The sequence below is a fragment of the Chiloscyllium punctatum genome, chromosome 44 (assembly GCF_047496795.1).
Source record: "Chiloscyllium punctatum isolate Juve2018m chromosome 44, sChiPun1.3, whole genome shotgun sequence".
Taxonomy (NCBI): domain Eukaryota; kingdom Metazoa; phylum Chordata; class Chondrichthyes; order Orectolobiformes; family Hemiscylliidae; genus Chiloscyllium; species Chiloscyllium punctatum.
The window spans coordinates 65766644-65787241 of NC_092782.1; the positions used below are offsets into that span (position 1 = coordinate 65766644).

General features: G+C 40.1%; 1 protein-coding gene across 12 annotated transcripts in view; it reads left to right on the forward strand.

Annotated features, from left to right (window-relative positions):
* pcloa (piccolo presynaptic cytomatrix protein a) overlaps positions 1-20598 on the forward strand; it is a 603113-nt gene that overhangs the window by 333963 nt on the left and 248552 nt on the right. For all 12 annotated transcript variants that reach the window (XR_011955333.1, XM_072563105.1, XM_072563109.1 and 9 more), the window contains one exon: positions 16851-16976. Coding sequence is in view for 11 of the 12 variants with exons in the window: in XM_072563105.1 (XP_072419206.1) it covers positions 16851-16976 (126 nt within the window). In the remaining variant the exon portion in view is untranslated. The remainder of the gene's footprint in view (positions 1-16850; positions 16977-20598) is intronic.

A 20598-nucleotide genomic window follows, 5' to 3' on the forward strand; every position in this document is an offset into this window, starting at 1 on the left:
TCAATGAAAGCAATATAAAATGATTGCCTTTGTTCATGACATTTCTCTCACAGCTGCCAGACTGAGATGAGATCAATGGTGGAAACTGTACGAAGGTTTGGGTGCATCACTCCAATCCCGAGCACTGCCTCAGTTTTTTTTTCTCACAGAGACGATGTTTGCGCAGGTTCTGCAGCAGTCCTGGTTTCCTGTACTAGCTGAGTTTAGATGAGATAGCACCTGGACCTTTACCCATGGCACACAAGTCAATACCTTTGCTGTTTTCCTTCGCTGTGGGTTTGATACAATATCATACCAAGAGCTTCCTTGGCAACAGCATTCTCCCTAAAGTACAACTCGAGCTAAGTTTCCACAATCTTTCCAATTGTTTATTGCAGACACTGACGACTTTCCCTCACTTTGTTTTCAATGTAATAATTTCCTTTGCTCATGGACTGGTTAATTTCTGTTCTTTCATACATATCCCAGACATTCCCTGAATGGAAGGACACTGGAATATTCTGGAAAAGTTGTTATCAGTCACTATTTGCACACTTCTGGACAGGATATTGTAATTCCCATGAGATGCCCATGAGAGGTCGAGTGGCCTTTGCCTGTTCATAAATTCATATTTTTCTTGCAATGAAGCAAACCACTTGGATTAAATGACAAGTTCTGTTACAGCAACAGTAGCCTCAAATCAGTTAGCAATCTTCTACTCTTGTCATACATATTAGAGGGAGGTGATGGTCCACTGGTGTTATCACTGGACTGTTAATCCAGAGACCAAAGTAATGTTACAAGGACTCCAGTTCAAATCCCGATGAAGGGCTTTTGCCTGAAACGTCGATTTTTCCTCCTCCTCAGATGCTGCTTGACCTGCTGTGCTTTTCCAGCACCACTCTAATCTTGACTCCAGTTCAAATCCTGTCATGGCAAATGGTGGAATTTGAATTCAGTGAAAAAAATCTAGAGAGTCTAATAATGATCATGAATCATTAGATTGTCATGAAAAACTGATTACCAACCTTCCAAAGAACATTTCTCCCAATCCTCATAACCCTGCATTTCCCATGGCTAATCTTCCTAGCCTGCACATCTCTGGATACTATGAACAGTTTAGCATGGCCAATCCACCTAACCTACTCATCTTTGCACTGTGAGAAGTAACTAGAGCACCCAGAGGAAACCCACCTAAGGCTGGAATCAAACCTGAGTCCCCGGCACTACAAGGCAACAATGCTAACCATTGAGACCATGCCCCTACGTGACCTTTGTGTGTCTCCAGAACCACAGAAATATGGTCAACTCTTAACTGCCATTTGGGCAGTGCAGTGCTGGTCTAGCCAGCAATATCCTCATTCTGTGAATGAATGAAAAAAATGTGGAGAGTGCAACATTATGTTCTACTTCAATTTTATGTTTTGTATGAGAAGCCAAACAGCACCCGTCCAGTAAAGTTGAGGAACTATGATTATATCTGGGTAAGCAGTAATGTTGATGTTGATTTCTGAACCAACTTTCATGTTTGAATGAAAAACCTTTATGGTTTGCTTTATCTTGCATATCTGCAGCCCACCTCATGACAGTATCACTGGCATGAACAATGTCACTATTCCCTCAATGTGTGGCACAGAATCCCCCAACTCTACCTCTAATTGAATTGTGAGCATCCCTATACCACATAGTCTGGGTCAGTTCAATAAGGCAACTTACCACCACTTACCCAAGGGTACTAGGGATAGGGCCCATCCAGAGATGCACATATTCCACTTTTGAATTTTCATAAAAGCTCACCATTTAAAATAATGGGTGCCCTTTCCTATAGGTTAGTTTTCGTGAGTTTTCAGAATTTGTGGTTATACTATAAGCTGCAATTACTATATCAGCACCCTTAAGTTGAAGAGACAGGTCAGGCTGGAACACAACAGGGAGCATGGAATGCCTGTTGGATTAAACTGCATTTATTTTGATTCAAGAGGGCTGACAAGTAAGGCTGATGAATCAGGACATGGATAGATATGTGGGATTGGAATATTATAGCCATTAAAGAAACATGGCTACGGGAGGGACAGGACTGGCAGCTTAATGTGCCAGGGTACAGATGCTTTAGGGGGGGGGACTGAAGTGGTGGAAGGAGGGGAGGGAGAGTTAGTATCTTTGATTAAGACAAATATCACAGCATTAGTCAGAGATGCAATAACTGAAGGATCGTCCAGTGAAGCTTTGTGGCTGGCAATAAGAAATAAGATGGGGATTATGATGTTATTGGGGTTGTACTCTAGGCCCCCAAATAGTCAACGTGAATTGAAGGAACAAATATTCAGGGAGATCGAGAAGACTTGCAGGAGCAATAGGGTTGTCATTAGAGGGGATTATAATTTTCCTAATATAGTTTGGGACTGCCAGAGCATAAAGGGCTTAGATTGGGTAGAATTTGTTAAGTGCATTCAGGATAGTTTTGTCAAGCAGTATATAGAGCCTCCTTCTCAGGAAGGAGCAAAACTCTACCCACTCTTGAGAAATAGTATAGGACAGGTGATGGAGGTGACAGTGGGGGTGCACTTTGGGACCAGTAACCATAGTTCTATTGATTTTAAAATAGTTATGGAGAGGGACAAAACTGGCCCACAGGTTCAAGTTCTAAATTGGATCAAGGCAAATTTTGATGGAATTAGACAGGAGCTTGCAGGGGTTGATTGGAGTAGTTTGCTTGCAAGCAAAGAGACCTCCGGCAAGCGGGAGGCCTTTAAAAGTGAGATAGCTAGAGTTCAAGGTCTATATGTTCCTATGAGGTTGTAGGGCAAGGTTGGCAGGAATAGGGAATCTTGGATGACAAAAGGTATTATAGCTTTGACCAGAAAAAAGGAGGCATGGTTCAGGTACAAGCAGCTGGGATCAAGGGAATCTCTGGAGGTATAAAAGGAATACAGGAGTTTACTGAAGAAGGAAATCAGGAGGGCAAAAAGAGGGCGCGCAATAGCCTTGGCTGAGAAGATTAGGGTGAATCCAAAGAGGTTCTTTAATATTAAAGGGAAAAAAAACTGGAGAGATAATGGGGCCCCTCAAGAACCAAAGTGGACATGTATGGTATAGAATCATGGGAGATGGTGAGGGCCTCAATGAATATTTATCTTCTGTATTTATCATGGAGAAAGACATGAAGGCTTGGGCACTTGGGGAAGTTTGTGGTCTTATGTTGGAGACAGTCCACATTACAGGAGAGGAGGTGTTGGATGTATTGTAATGTATGAATTAAATACATTACAATCTCCTCGTTCTCACCAGATTTATCTAGGAACACCAAGATTTAAGAGAAGAAATTGTGGGGGCTCTGGCTGATAGTTTTACATCATAGTAGCCACAGGTGAGGTCCCAACAGTCTGCAGGGTAGTGAATGTTGTGCTGTTATTCAAGAAGGGCTGCAAAGAAAAACCTGGGAACTATAGACCAGTCAGCCTAATGTCCATGACAGGTAAGTTACTTGAGAAGATTCTGAGGGATAAGATATGCATGAATTTTGAAAGACATGGTTTGATTAGGAGTAGTCAGCATGGCTTTGTGAGTGGTGATCATGCCTCACAAATTTGTTAGAATTCTTTGATGAAGTGGCCAGCAAGGTTGATGAGGGCAGGTAGATGTAGTCTATATGGATTTCAGTAAGACCTTTGATAAGGATCCATATGATAGGCTGCTCTGGAAGGTAAAATTGCATGAAATCCTGGGTGAGCTGGCATATTGGATACAAAATTGGCTTGATGAGAGGAAGTAGAGGGTAATAATGAAAGGATGCTTGCTGGACTGGAGGCCTCTGACTAGCGGTGTACTCCAGGGGTTGGTGCTGGGCCCATTGCCATTTGTTATCTATATCAATGATTTGGGACGTTATGCTGCAGTTGTACAGGACATTGGTGAGGCAGCACTTGGAATATTGTGTTCAGCTTTGGTGACCTTGTTATAAGAAGGAAGTTATTAAACTGGAAAGAGTGCAGAATAAATTGGCAAGGGTGTTGCCTGGACTCAACAGTCTGTGTTACAGTAAGGGGTTGAACAAGCTAGGACTTTTTTCTTTAGTTCATAGGAGACTGAGGGGGGATCCTCAGAGAGGTGAATAAGATCATGAGAGGCATGGATAGGGTGAATACACTCAGTCTTTTTCCTAGGGTTGGGGAATTGAGGATGAGAGGGCATCAGTTTAAGGTTAAAGGGGAAAGAATAAAAGGGAACCTGAGGGGTGTCATTTTTACACAGAGGGTAGTACGCATATGGAATGAGCTAACAGCGAATGTGGTTGTGGCGGATACATTAACAACATTTAAAAGGCAAATGGAGAAATATATGGATAGAAAAGGTTTAGAAGTATATGGGCCAAGTGCAGGGAAATGGAGTTAGGGTGGGTGGACATTTTGGTCAGCATGGACCAGTTTGTCTCCATGCAGTAGGACTCTATGACTCTCATTTACGAAGAAATCGAGTCAAACATTTGAGTTTTTCCCTTAATTCACATTAGAGCACTGGGTATCGTTAGCTGCTGTGCACTGAGCTGCTTCTGATGCTTTCTTGTGGCCTGGTTTTCCAATCGATGTGAAAGTGTTGAACAGATATTGTGTCAGTTAACAGGTCAGACAACTGATGCAGCCATAATATGATTTGCAGAAAGAGAAATAATGACCCTGTAGGTTGTGAAACTCTGTTACAATGGAAAAGGCTCACAATTCAGAGAAATAGGGCAAGAGAAAAAGTGAACCAAAAGTCAGCTGGTGTAATATCAGTCATAGAGTCATAGAAATGTACAGCACAGAAACAGACTCTTCGGTCCAACCTGTCCATGCTGACCAGATATCCCAACCCAATCTAGTCGCAGCTGCCAGCCCTTCCTATTCATATACCCATCCAGATGCCTTTTAAATGTTGCAATTGTACCAGCCTCCACCACTTCCCCTGGCAGCTCATTCCATACACGTACCACCCTCTGTGTGAAGAAGTTGCCCCTTAGGTCTCTTTGATATCTTTCCCCTCTCACCCTAAACCTCTAGTTCTGGACTCCACCACCCCAGGGGCAAGACTTTGTCTATTTATCCTATCCATGCCCCTCATGATTTTATAAACCTCTATAAGATCACCCCGCAGCCTGCGACGCTCCAGGGAAAACAGCCCCAGCCTATTCAACCACTCCCTATAGCTCAAATCCTCCAACCCTGGCAACATCCTTGTAAATCTTTTCTGACCCCTTTCAAATTTCACAACATCTTTCCAATAGGAAGGAGACCAGAATTGCACACAATATTCCAACAGTGGCCTAATCAATGTCTTGTACAGCCGCAACATGACCTCCCAACTCCTGTACTCAATACGCTGACCAATAAAGCATTCCTTCTTCACTATCTTATCTACCTGCAACTCTACTTTCAAGGAGCTATGTTGCACTCCAAGGTCTCTTTGTTCAGCAACACTCCCTAGGACCTGACCATTAAGTGTATAAGTCCTGCTAAGGTTTGCTTTCCTAAAATGCAGCACTTCACATTTATCTAAATTAAACTCTATCTGCCACTTCTCAGTCCATTGACCCATCTGATCAAGATCCTGTTGTAATCTGAGGTAACCTTCTTCTCTGTCCACTACACCTCCAATTTTGGTGTCATCTGCAAACTTACTAACTATATCTCTTATGCTCACATCCAAATAATTTATATAAATGGACCCAGCACTCACCCTTGTGGCACTCCACTGGTCACAGGCCTCCACTCTGAAAAACAACCCTCTACTACCATCCTCTGTCTTCTACCAGTTCTGTATACAAATAGCTAGTTCACCCTGGGATAGTGTTGGTATCTATCAATCAGGAAGTTTAACAAGGCACTTAGAAAACTGTAACATGATCAGACAAAGTCAACGTGGTTTTAGAAAAAGGAAATTATAATTGACATGCTTACTCAGGTTTTTTTAGTGTGAGGTTAGTCATTTAGATAAAGGGAAACCAATAGATGCAGCATGCCTGGATTTCCAAATGACATTCAATAAGATACCACACTGATAATTAATATTGTTCATGGATTTAAGGGTAGTAAATGAAATGAATGGAGGATTGAGGCCTGAGTGAGGGTGAGCGTCAGTTAACTCAGTTGGCTAGACAGCTGGTTTATGATGCAGAATAATACCAACAGTTCCTGTTCAATTCCTGTACTTGCTGAAGTTACTATGACTGTCCTGCCTTCTCAACCTCACCTGAGATGTAGTGACCTTCAGATTAAACTCACCACCAGTCATCTCTCTTTAATTACAGTAAGTTATTAAGAAGGCAATAACATGTTGCAAGAATATGTAGTGTGCACATTTCCAAAGTGACTGTGTGGCTATGCACACAATGGGTAGTGTCATTGTATTCCATGTTATCCAGAAGCCAATTAAGTTTTCTTGGTCCCTGACCCCTGCATCTTCTGCAAACGGTTGGAAGTGGTGGAACTTCCTATTGTATCGGCCCTGACAGGGTATGATTGTTGTCAATTCTGGACTGACTGAATGTGAGTTTTCTTGGTCTCATCTGCCATGTTTGGCTACTATGGTGATCTCATGGATAACCACAATGTTGAAATCTGTACCTAGTCCTGCCACAGCTGGTCCTCTCAAAACTATCAAGTGAAATATTTGTGGTTTCCATTCTGAATTGCCAAAACTGTAACACATTGTTTTTATCACTACAAATGAAAGGGATTGGCGACAACCGCTAACTCAGTATTTGTCAGTGATACATCTGAATTCCATTGATCCAAATCAATTTTCCTTTTAAGTCAGACTGGTCAGATATTTGTATTAACTCTTGGATCAGTCTTGGTTTTAAGTGTGTGTCTTGCCAGTTTTCTTTGGGAAAATGATGTGATTGTGACATAATCCTTATTGCTTGACCTTATTCCCATATTGTGTCAGAAATATGACATGAAAAGCCTGTTCATTCTCTGGTCAGAAGTTGATCCTGTTTAGGTCTTGACTCCAGTTTGACTCACTGTGAACATGATGTATCGACTTGCAATATTGCAGGTCTGTGTGAATCCCATGCTCCTGTTACTATGCTGCTCTGCCAGTCTCTGCTTATTTGTTCCTTGTTGCACCCTCTGGCTGTGTCTATCAAATCAGATTTCCTGCTTAGAGGGACCTCAAGTCCTTTGGTTCCACATGCCTTGCACAGATCCTGGATGCAGGGCAATTTCACTGTGGGTGCGATAGACTGCACTTGTCACACAACTTGCTTGCTTTATGTATCCTGCCGACAGTGCCAATGCCACCAGCTGCACCTAGTGTTTCCAGTTCCCGTTGTCCGTTTTCAATAGCTTTATGTTTTCTGACATTTGTTGGTGCTGATGTTTTGTCTTAAAGGAGTTTTGATAGGTGTTGGGGTAGTCACCAATTTCATTTACCATTCTGATAGTTCGATCTCTGAAAAATCTCAATAATTCTCCCTGATAGCGAATCTGTGAATCGATTGATCAATTGTTGTGGCTGATGTTGTGATCGTCAATTCTAAGTGATAAATTCTAAAATTTACTCATACATACAATTGATTTTTTTCGCACTTTCCATATCTTCACAGGATCTTTTGTCCTCTTAAACTAATCCCAAGGTTTTGACTTCATGCAACCTCTCAATACAAATTGCTGTCAGCATTTTCTCATCTTGCTTCACCATCTCTGCAACTGCTTGGTCTAAGAAGCATAGCTGCATTCTTTGTTTAAACGTTTGAACTTGGAAATAAGATTGATTTTGGTGTTTACTGTTCTGTCTGTTTTTAGCCTTTTACTATTATTATACAGGAACATTTTAGTCAATATGAGAGCACTCTGTGTGTGTTTTGAGTAGAACTTCTGCTGTGCTGTCTGCATTTTGCTTTTTTTTTTCTTTTCAAGTTATACTTTACCTTTTGCACTCCTCTGTCTTCAGCACTACATTTAGTGTTCTGTTTCTATTTTTGGCTTAAAACCTGCTTTAGGAATTGTTCTGTTGACTCCGCACAGTTCCTAAGTAGAGCCTGCATTCTTTGTTTAAATTTAGGCATGTTTTTCTTCTTAGTTCAGCATGGGATTGACTCCCAACTGACTTCAAATGTTAAGTTGCCTTTAGATAGTGTGGTTTAAATCATCTAGCTGTTGGTAAGAACCTAACTATGTGGAGATCCTCATAGCTTGTGAGAAACCTGAATTTCTTCTGTTTTCAGTCCTTTGGGAGCTTTCTGTTGTAGAATGCTTTTGATCATTATGCACTGTTTGTTCCCAGGGTATTCAAGTTTGTATGGTCATGTACTCCATTTACTTCAAATTTGACTTTAGGCCAGTGTTGGAAATGGGACTAGTACTGATTGAAAATAGTCTTTATTGGTGCAGACCAATGGCTGAAAGATCCTGTCCCATACTTTATATTCGATGACCTCTGGTGGATTTGTTTTTGGCTGTACTAACATAGAGTAATCTTAAGGCAAATCCTCTGCCAAGCATGCTTCATTGCAGAGTCATGTAGAGAAGCCAGTGTTGGACTGGGGTAGACAGAGCGAGTTTTGAGAAGATTTGTAGCTCAGGTTGAGGTTCTGGATGTAGGTTTGCTTACTGGAAGGTTCATTTACAGACATTGCATCACCCCATTAGGTAACATCTTCAGTGGACCTCATGTGAAGCAATGCTGAAAATTCCTGTTTTCTATTTATATTTTTGTGTTTCTGTGGGTTGATGATGTCATTTCCTGTGGTGATGTAATTTCCTGTGGCAAAGTCACTTCCTGTTCTTTTTCTCAGAGGGTGGTAGATGGGGTCTAACCCGATGTGTTTGCTGATAGCTTTCCGGTTGGAATGCCATGCTTCTAGGAATTCTCATGTGTATCTTTGTTTGGCTTGTCCTAGGATGAATGTGTTGTCCCAGTCAAAGTGGTGTCCTTCCTTATCTGGAGGAAGGACTATAACAAACACTACATTGGACAAACAGGCAGAAAACTAGCCACCAGGATACATGAACACCAACTAACCACAAAAAGACATGACCCTGTCTCACTAGTATCCTTACACACAGATGAGGAAGAACACCACTTCAACTGAGACAACACATCCATCCTAGAATAAGCCAAACAAAGACATGCATGAGAATTCCTAGAAGCATAGCATTCCAACTGGAACTCTTTCAACAAACACATTGAGGTAGACCCCATCTACCAACCCTCTGAGAAAAAGAACAGGAAATGACTTCACCACAGGAAATGACGTCTCCACAGGAAATGACATCACCAACCCACAGAAACCCAAACATATAAATAGAAAGCAGGAATTATCAGCAGTGCTTCGCCTGAGGCCCACTGAAGATGTTACCTAGTAGGGCGACAAAATGCCTGGAAATGAACCTTGCAGCTCAGTGAGCAAACCTACATCCTGGGGTGGACAGCGTTAAAAATCACACAACACCAGGTTATAGTCTAACAGGTTTATTTGGAAACACTAGATTCAGGACAGCTACTTGATGAAAGAGCAGTGCTTCGAAAGCTAGTGCTTCCAAATAAACCTGTTGGATTATAACCTGGTGTTGTGTGATTTTTAATCTCATTGTAGAGTGGCTGTAGTCTTTGTTCATGTGATGAACATCTGGTTCATCTGCATGTTGATTTATTTTTAAAAAATGATGGCAAAATGAGAGCATTCAGTTTAATCTACCTTCATGTGCAGAGCCCAGTCTACTTCAGACAGAAATAATTTACCCAGTCACTGAGTCTTTTAAATGAAACCAAAGTTTGGGAGCACTGTTCTATGGTGCATTGCCCATCGCAGGCCTTGAACAATCAGAATCAGAAACAGAATCAGAAATTGTTGGAGAAACTAAGCAGGTCTGGCAGCATCTGTAGAGAGAAAACAAGGTTAATGTTTCGAGTCAGAACTGATTCCTGATGAAATGTCACAGGGGTGGGGATGGGGGCTTGAAATGTTAATTTTATTTTCTCACCATAAACGATACCAGACCTGATAAGTTTCTCCACAAATTTCTGTTTTTGTTTCAAATCTCCAGCATTTGCAGTTTTATTTTACTTGAACAACCAGAGCTGACTTGCCTTGTTTTTAGTTTCAAAAGCTTCGAACCAATTGTACTCTAGTGCATTTTCCATGGTAATACCTTGACTAATTAGAGTCCATTCACAAATCTATCAGCATTCTCCACTTCATGCAGAATAAATCACTGTTGTCTTTGAAATTTGGCATTCTTAGATAAAATTAAATTCCCTTTGGCCCAACAAATCTACACCGACCCTCCAAAGAGTAACCCACTCCCTACCCTATGTTTACCCCTGACTAATGCACCTAATACTATGGCAATTTCATATGGCCACTTCACCTGACCTGCGTGTCTTTGGATTGTGGGAGGAAACTCACGCAGGCACAGGGAAAACGTGCAAACTCCACACAGTTGCTCAAGGCGGGAATTGAATCTGGCTCCCTGGCACTGTGAGGCAGCAGTGCTAACCACTGAGCCACTATGCCAGCCCAATTCTTGCATCTGTCCTGATGAGTGCATGTCAAAAAGCTTCAACATGTTTCTTTTTCCAGTGATATTACCATGCAACTATTTCTATTTCCTTTCTCTTGGTGCTCAAGAATAAATGCATTGTATCAGGTTCCTTCTTTTCCCAAGTTGTGCATTAGGCAGGTATTAGCAGCTGGTTTGATTTCATGACATTTACAGCTATTTCTTTTGTATATTATCAAAATGTGCTGGAAATGAATTGACAGTAGATTATGTGGAAATAACACCCAAGGTTAGTTGATATAATAATATAATAGAATTCCTACAGTGTGGAAGCAGGCCATTTGGCCGATCAGGTCCACACTAATATATGAACAGCATCCCACCCAGACCCATCCTAACCCTGTACCCCTGCTTGTCCCATGGCTAACTCACCGAGCCTGCACATCCCAGGACACTATTAGCAATTAGCAGGCCGATCCACCTAATCTGCACATCTTCGGAACGTGGGAGGACAATGATGCACCAGCAGACATGGGAAGAATGTGCAAACTCCACACGGACAGTTGCCAAGGGTTGAATCGAACCCAGGTCCCTGTTGTTGTGAGGTAGCAGTGCCAACCATTGAGCCACCGTGCCAACCCAAATAGTTTGTTGAAATATTAATGTACATCCAGTAATAATTTTTTTTCAATATTTGATGCAACGTTTGTGCTTTTTGAAGAGTTTTTTGGAAGGTTTCACCATTACGATCATGTTTGCCTTCTGAAGGTATAATTCAGATGCATCATGAGCGGAAGTTAAAGTAAAACCAATATTTCTGAAAAGTAGGAAGATAGTCTCAATTTTAGGAAATTCCTATATGACCTACAATTTCAAATAAAAACCCCTCAGTTATTTAATGGGAGCATTTTGGACCTCGCAAAACAGAAGAGTAACTGCTTCTGTGGCAAAGCAGGAAAAGCTGTTTGTGATAAAGGCTAAGGAGGGTGTTTTATAGATTTCAGTTTCACTTCAAAAATTAGGGAAACAGAGCAAACTAGGCTTTTGAATATTGAATTGCAATGACCCCTTGCTGGGGTCCAGGGAAAGGGAATAAATGTAATCAACTTGTGCTGGAGTGGGTAAATGTGACATTGAGAAAGTTCCTTTAATATTATTTATCTACAGAACGGACATAGAGAGTAAGAGCATCTAAAATTAAGAGAGCAAAGAGGAGCAGATAGAATCAAGGAAAACACAAAGGCTTTTTGCAAGCACAATTATAGGAAGAGGATTACCAGGTAAAGAGTGGGACCTCTGGGAGACCAAAGGGACAACAGATGTGTGAAGCCTAGGGACAGGCTTCTATGGAACATAAGGGAAGAGACCTGCTGAGATGTTGGAGGAGACCCATAATGCTTTGCTGGCCACAGGTGAAGTGCTGACTGACTGAAGGAAAACTAATGTGGTTCCTTTGTTCAAGAAGGGCAGCAGGAATAGGCCAGGAAATTACAAACCAATTAGTCTGGCATCAGTGATCGGGAACTTATTGGAAAAGATTCCAAGGGACAGGATTAACAACACTTGGAAAAGCAAGGAGTGATCAGGGATAGTTAGCATAGATTTGTTAGTGGTAGATCCTGTCTGAATAATTTAACTGAACTTTTTGAAAATGTATTGATGAGAGCAGTGAAGTTTATATAGTTTATTGGACTCCAGGATGGACTTTTACAAGGTCCCACATAGAAGGCTGGTCCAAAGGGTAACAGCCCATGGGATCCAAGACAAGTTGGCAAACTGGATCCAAAATTTGCCTGCAAATAGGAGGCAAAGGGTGAAGGTAGAGGGTTGTTATTATAATTGGAAACCTGTGACCAGCAGTGTACCACAGAGATCAATCCTGGGACCCTTGCTGTTTATGTACATTAATGACTTGGATATGAATGTAGAAGTCATAAATTAGTAGGTTTGCAGATGACACGAGAATTGATGGTGTTGCTGATAATGAGGCAGGTGGTCTCAAGCTACAGTCTGATATTGATAAATTGCTAAATTGCGCAGAGCAATGACAGATGGAATTTAATCCCAATAAGTGCAAGGTGAGGTCAAATCAGGGAAGAATATACACAGTGAATGGTAGTTCCCCAGGATGTACTGAGGAACAAAGTGACAAAACTTGGTGTCAAGTCCATAGATCCCTGAATGGGCCATACAGGCAGACAGGATGGTGAAGAAGCTATATGGAATGCTTGCCTTCATTAGCTGTGGCATAGATTATGTGAGCAAGGAAGTCTTATTACAACTTTATAAAACGTTGGTTAAGATATAGATGGAGTAGTGTGTGCAGTTCTGGTCACCACAGTATCGGAAGGACATAATTGCATTGGAGAGTATGCAGAAGAGTTTCACCAGGATGTTGCCTTAGATGAAAAGTCCCAGTTATGAGGAGAGACTGGATAGACTGGGTTAGTTTGCCATGGAGCAGAAGTGGCTGAGAGGGATCTGTTTGAGGTATACAAAATTATGAGAGGCATTGACTGAGTAGATTGTGAGAATGTTTTCCCCATGGCAGATTTGTCTAAAACCAAAGGACTTAAGTTTAAGATGAGGAGTAAGTGGTTTAGTGAAGATCTGAGGAAATTGTTTTATCACCCAGAAGGTGGTAGAAAATTGGAACGTGCAACCTAAGAGGGTGTTGAAAACAGTTACTCTCACAACATTTGAGAAACATTTTGATGAGCCAGGACATAATTATGCACCAAGTAAATGGGATTAGCGTAGTTTAGTGTTTATTGGTCAGCATTGATATGGTGGGCAGAAGGGTCTGTTTCTATGCTGAATGACTGTCTGACTCTATTAGTCTAAAAAGACATGTTTTTGTTAAAGTGAAACATGTCTTTGTTTTAACTGCATGTATCAATTGCCTGTTAATGAAGTTTTATTTCTGTTGATTTTGGTTTGCTTTTACAGTTAAAATCTCACAAAAGTATTATCTCTCAATTGGTTTCTTTCAGTTGAGAAATCTATTTCTGTTAAATTTTATTAGTCCACATTGGGTTCAAAACAGATATAAGAACTCTTTGCCAGAATTATATTTGAAGATTCTGGGTCGAGACTCGGAGTTTAGAAGGATGGGGTAGGAGGGGGGAGGATCTAATTGAAACTTACAAAATACTGAATGGCCTGGACAGACTGGATGTTAGGAAGATGCTTCCATTGATAGGAGAGACGAGGAGCTGAGGGCACAGCCTTAGAGTAAAGGGAAGACATTTTAGAATGGAGATAAGGTGAAACTTCTTCAGCCAGAGAGTGGGGAATCTATGGAATTCATTGCCACAGAAGGTCAGGTCACGTCAGGTCATTGAGTAGATAGAAGACTGAGATAGATAGGTTCTTGATTATTAAGGGGATCATGTGTTATGGGGAAAAAGTTGGAGAATGGGGTTGAGAAACTTATCAACCATGAATGAATGGTGGAGCAGACTCGATGGGCCGATTGGCCTAATTTCTGTTCCTGTGTCATAAAGTCTTATGGTCTAAAATTTACAGATTAACAATTGATAAAAGGCTTTGTAACAATGTTTTTAAAAAACGCTAATGAGTGGTTATTTTAATTACTCTTCATCCCCATTGGAGGTGGTGTTTTTGGGTGTTGAGTTGGTGTCCCAATTTCATGTGGATAGCAGCTTTCCAACTTCTTCCAAAATTCCTCTTGCAACATTTTACCCTTCCTCTGCCCTTGATTCCTTCTTTTGCTTGTTTATATGATTTCTGTCAGAATATTGGCCCTAATTCTAGAGTCAGTACATGTTAACAATTTAACAATATCATCAGCTTTCATTTTTTAAAGCTCATTTAATGAAGAAAATGCCTCAAGGCCCTTTGTAGAGGTGTAACAAAACAAAAAGATGTTATAGCTGGTATGATCATAGTTGGTGCTGATGCTGGATAATTCAGATCTCAGAGTAAAACCTAGCTTGATAGATTGTAATTTTTTATTAAATTTGTTTATTGTGAAGGTCAATCACTGGACATATTCAGAAGAGACTGCTAATGTACTTTTGACAAAGAATGCTGAGCTGAATGGCCTCATTGTGCACTATAATAGGTCTCTGATTCTGATTCTGTGATTCAATCTATCTTTTGAAGGTTGCACAGGTTGGGATTTCCTACTTTATTGTCACGAATTACTTTGGTGGTTTGATGACTTGTACTCAGTTCATGGTCTGATTCTCTGACCAACTGACTGACCATAAGACCATAAGACAAAGGAGTGGAAGTAAGGCCATTTGGCCAATCATGTCCACTCTGCCATTTAAATTTATTTCATGCAAAAGGACAAAAGACTCTTTTATACTGTACAAGAATAGATAAGTAAAATCAAAATAAAGGTTCAGTCCTTTTGGCATTAACGACTTTAAACATGACCAAACTTCAGTGAAGGGTCTCTCTAAAGTTCCTTATTCAATTAGCAAGGTTTTACTTGGTTCCTTTCCAGCAAACCATTGGATTCAAATTGATGCCATCTTCTTTAGTTAAGTCTCTTCATGAGACACTTAAATACATTATTAACACAGCTCTTTTATATCTTATCATGGATTCCTTAAACTCTTCTTCCACATCTGTCTGTTGCTGGAAAATTTCTCTTCCTGCCCAGAATGTTCTGGAGACTGCTAAACTGCACTGTGACTCTCACAAGTTTTCTTTTCTCTCTGCATGATTTGCTTCTATGCAAAAGAAGACTGCATATTCACTCAACTTCTGGATAATTCGGTCTTTAAAAGAACTGTCTGTGCCTCCTGGTGTTGTAGGACAACTTGTTGAAAGGCAATAGTCTTTTTTTTTCTTCTCTTGTTTTTCTAAACCCCTGAACTATTCACTATTTAAAGGATTTATTTAAATACATGTAAAAACGTTTGCAAACACCCTTCCACCACTGACAGAACTCAAAAATGAAACAAAATCCTTGTTTTCACAACCATACAGTATAGAAATACAAATGTAAAGCTATACAAGTTTCTATCCACTTTAGGATTCAACTTTACAAATATTTATAATATTAGTAATATTCACAAGCGAATAAAAGATAAATTGAATCACAGAATCAGAGACCTATTATAGTGCACAATGAGGCCATTCAGCCCAGCATCTGCCCTAGTTCTCCAAATGAGCATCGTAACTTAGTGCCATTCTCATACCTTTACCCTGCCACCCTTGCACATGGTTTTCTGTTTAAATAACCATCCAAAGCCGTCTTGAATCCTTCAATTGAACCTGCCTCCACCATACTTCCAGGTAGTGTATTCCAACCCAGACCACTCATTGGGTGATTTTTATTTCTTTAATGACACATTTGCTTCTTTCGCAAATCACTTTAAATCTGTACCTTCTCGTCCTTGATCTTTTTCGCAATTGGAACAATTTCTCCCTATCCACTCTACTCTTGGGTAGTGTCATGAACAGATTTTATGTGCTGTTTTATTGCTTGTAACCAGTATGTTTATTTATGGAAGTGTGAAATATGTATTGAAAATAAATAATTCACTGAAGCAGCCCATTGGCCAACAAGTCTGTGCACTAAACCAACACAAGTCCTACTTTCCAGCGCTCAGCGTATAACATCATCAACAAGTTGTGAATTTTAAGATAAAGGCAGTTTATTCTCAAACAAACCCTAAATAAATGCAATTTCAAAGTCCCAATCTCATGTACACATACCAAGACTGGATACAAACAAGGATTTTACACTTTTTAACATTAAAGTTAATTCAGGTTCTGTTCTCTGATATTTGGTCGTCCATAGGGCATGCTTGGGATTTCTTGAATGAATTTGACGTTGTAAAGCAAAGGGTTCACATCAAGGCAAAGATTGAACCATTTGGGACAGGTTTCATAGAACATAGAACATAGAAGAATACCGCGCAGTACAGGCCCTTTGGCCCTCGATGTTGCGCCGATCCATGCCCACCTAACCTACACTAGCCCACTATCCTCCATATGCCTATCCAATGCCCGTTTAAATGCCCATAAAGAAGGAGAATCCACCACTGCTACTGGCAGGGCATTCCATGAACTCACGACTCGCTGAGTAAAGAATCTACCCCTAACATCTGTCCTATACCTACCACCCCTTAATTTAAAGCTATGCCCCCTGATAATATTGGTCTTGAAAAGTTTGTTTTCCTCTCTAACTCACCTCTGCTCAGAACTGGTGCAAATGTGAGAACTTTCCCAGAGATGATTATGGAGGTAAGATATCACTTCACAGCAAATTGTGGTCCAACCCCTGTATTACATTTAAACAGATTCAATTAACCTGAAATTTAAATAACTGATTTGTTGAACTACTTGGTCCAAAAACATGTGTTGCTTCTTAATATTGACATTTGCTTCTTATTGTTCTTCAAGGAAATGGATTAGGAATCAGGATTATAGGTGGGAAAGAGATTCCAGGAAGAAATGGGGAAATTGGTGCTTATATCGCCAAGATCTTTCCTGGGGGACATGCAGAGCAATCGGGAAAACTCGCAGAAGGTAAATGGACTCTTCCTAATTATAATGATAAATATGGCCGAATTCTTCACAGATTCAGTGACTTTCCTTATAAAATATTTTCAATCAGACATAATCTTTCTGGATTCTGGTTTGGTGTCATCTATATTGTTATTTTTGTCTGAAGTGTCTTATTTTATCATCACAAAGATAATCTAAACTCCATCATTGTCTCAACTGGTCTATTGTTCATTTATTATGCTGCTATACTATATTTGGATCCAAGACAAGTTTGCTTTCTAATTTGACATTTTGGGCTGGGTTTTAAATACTGACAGGGTCAACTATGGATGCAGTTTATAGATCAAGGACCCAGAGGATTTCTCTTGCTTTCAATGTCTGCAAGACAATCTGCAATTTTCAAAGTGCAGGCAGAGGAAGGGATTGGGCACTTGTTTACCACTAACAAGCTTAATGAGCTGCGGAAGTCAAGACTGAAACTTTCAAAAGCAACCCAAACAAATAGTTGTATGCTTGTTTGTGTAAAGCAATCAGATTCAAATTGGGGAGGACTAATAATATTTCTCTGTTGGACCAAAAGTCTGTGTGTGAAGGATCTTGCTCCATACATCTACACTGCCTTCATATTGGCTAGATGGTCACTTTCCTTTAGTTTAATGCTGCTGACCTTCCAAGGAACTGCCTATTGTCAGTGACAAGGCAGTGGTAGGCCCCATCATGGCTGTCATCTGCCATAGCTGCTGGATGCCATGCAGACAGTTCCCTGTCTCTCAGAGGCACTCAATGCCATTACTTCGACTTCAAGATCTCTTCCTTTCAAGTAGAAATTTTGTATTTAAAAATAATCACAAACAGTGCTGTCATTGAGTCAGGAACCAGATTTCTGATTCAATTTCTAATTCACAGCATCTGTAGTTCTTTCAGTTTTTATTTAGGAACTGGTTGGTAGTTTCATATCATCATTGGAAAACCTAGTTCTTTATTAGGACAGAAAGTAATAAACAGAGTATCATAGGAAAATATCCATTTTAAAGATTTATTATTAACATTATCATCGGTTAAAACCCACTCGAAGTATGAATCTTCTTGTAAAGATAAAGGCATTGAGTGATCAAAAGTTATGCTTGTGACTTTTTCTGGCAACATTGTTTTGTAAGTTAGGAATTCTGCGAAGTCAAAAGTGAGACAACACCAAGTTATAGTCCAACAGGTTTATTTGAAATCACAAGCTTTCAGAGCGTTGCTCCTTCGTCAGATGATGGACCAGTGCTCCAAAATCTTGTGATTTTAAATAAACCTGTTGGACTATAACCTGGTGTTGTGTGACTTCTAATGTTTTCCACCCCAGTCCAACACCAGCACCTCCACATCAGGAATTCTGTAAGCAGTGTTCTGTTGATGAAGCTGCAAATAAAGCAAGAGGCTCACTCAACTGTTAAGATACAAAATTGGCTATAAGGTCCCCAGTTAACTAACAGTCATATCACCTGCCATATTGTAGATGAATGGACTTGCAGTTTTGTTTTGCTAAGCTAGTCAATCTCCTTTTGGAGGACCTCAATGCCTCTGGAACAAAGAGGCAAAAAACACCAACTATGATTCTTGCTCTTGATTGTTGCCCCTAAATCCTTAGAGAGTGATCACATAGGTAGAATTATAGTTACTTGGCTAACCTTCCAATGGTCAGGTTTAAGATTAGGACGTATTCACCTTTTTTCTCAGTGCTAGTCAGTTGTAGTAAATTGGGATTTTAAATGAAAACAGAAAATGCTGGATATATTTAGCAGATTAGACAGCAGATGTGAAAAGAAAAACATTTGTGTTGACAGTTGATGACCTGTCATCAGTGTTTGTTTTTCGTTTGCCATATCTTTTAAGTTGAAATTAGTTTTAAGACTCAAATTTTAAATAATCCTCATTTAAAAGCAAACTAATTTGTAGAATAATATTGTTACAGCTTGAGAGATAAGTGTCAGTGCTTTGTGAATCCTCTGGTTACAAAATATTTCAAAATCCATCATTAGAAGCAATTACAGATATCTGGTCAACAAGTCAGCTGGTGTCTCAGTATAACGTTGGTCACTTAGCTTCATGAAACTGAACCAGGTGTCATTGGGAAGTCAAGCAGACAACAGAAAACCTCACTGTTAAATGCTGCGCATGTTTTGAGCTTAAAACGTGTTTCAGTTGTAAAGGTTGTACATAGAGATTGTCTCTCTGTGGTTGATGAATATGTTGTGCCCTTCATGTATCAACAATTTGGTTTTCATCCGGTCATAAAATGGATTAGTGCAAAATGCAACTCCCTGGATAGAGGGCGATGCAAATCCGGATTTGATTATTCTGCTGGATGATTAAAGAATCAAGTTGTCAACTATTGCATTTGTTCAGGATTTATTCAGAAGACCTTATTTCACTGACCAGGCTTTTATTCTTTGTGAACCATCACCAGTTTGTGATATTAAACGGGTACAATTTTAACACATTCAAACCTATTTCAGTGTTCAAATTGAGCCAAAACTAATCCAGTATCTCATATTTTGGCTTCTATAAAGATCTTTCTCCTTGATTAAATTTGTAGATTGTTTGTTGTAACGGGCTACTTCTATCTTTAATACTACTATCCCATTCAAACACAGTGTGCATCATTAAGAAAGTGATTTAATGTCACATAGACTTGCTTTCTTTTATACAACTACACAGTTAGATGTCAGTAGGCATGTTCTAATAAAGTTAGTGTTTCACTGACTCCAATCCCTTCTGTAAGTATTTGATATCAGTTACATAATACCAAGAATATTACATGGTGGCAGCAAGTCAAAGAGTCATTTTGGGAAAGTTTCTGCATTTATGAGAAAACTTTGAGCAGGTTGCAGTCCTCAACCAAACAGAAGCTTTGTGACATTGGCCTGAAAATGTGTCAAATATTGTACAATTTTGGCTGACACTGCAAATGAGAGGCGAGCAGTTTAGTACACTGCTATATGAGATATGTAACTGTGTATGTGATACCACAGGCAGTCTTGGGATCAATGAGGAAAAGGCCACGAATGAGGAAGTAATTAAAGCTCTTGATGCCCATGTTCCTGTGGATGAGAGTCTGAAGAAATTAGGAAAGAGTTCAATTTTTTTGAAGATCGTGTTTTTTGGCAATTACCTCTCGATGAAGTGCAAGTCACTCACAACTCTCATGAACTAGGCAGGGAATTCCACAGACTCACAACCCTTTAGTGAAAAGGTTCCTCCTTAACTCAGTCCTAAATCTGTTCACCATTATTTTGAGGCTGCACCTGCCAGTGGAAACAGCCTAGAATAGAGTGGTGCTGGAAAAGCACAGCAGGTCCGGCAGCATCTGAGGAGCAGGAACATCGACGGTTTGGGCAAAAGCCCTTCATCAGGAATAGAGGCAGGGTGCCTGCAAATTGGAGAGCTAAAAAAACAGCCTCTCTACTTCTATCTTATCTATTCCTTTTATAATTTTATATGTTTCTATAAGATTCCTCCCCCCCCCCCACCCCACCCCCCCATTCTTCTAAATTCCAATAAGAATAGTCTCAGTCTACTCAATCTCTCTTCATAAGCCAACCCTGTCAACTCCGGAATCAACCTAGTCAACCTCCTCTGCACTTCTTCCAAAGCCAGT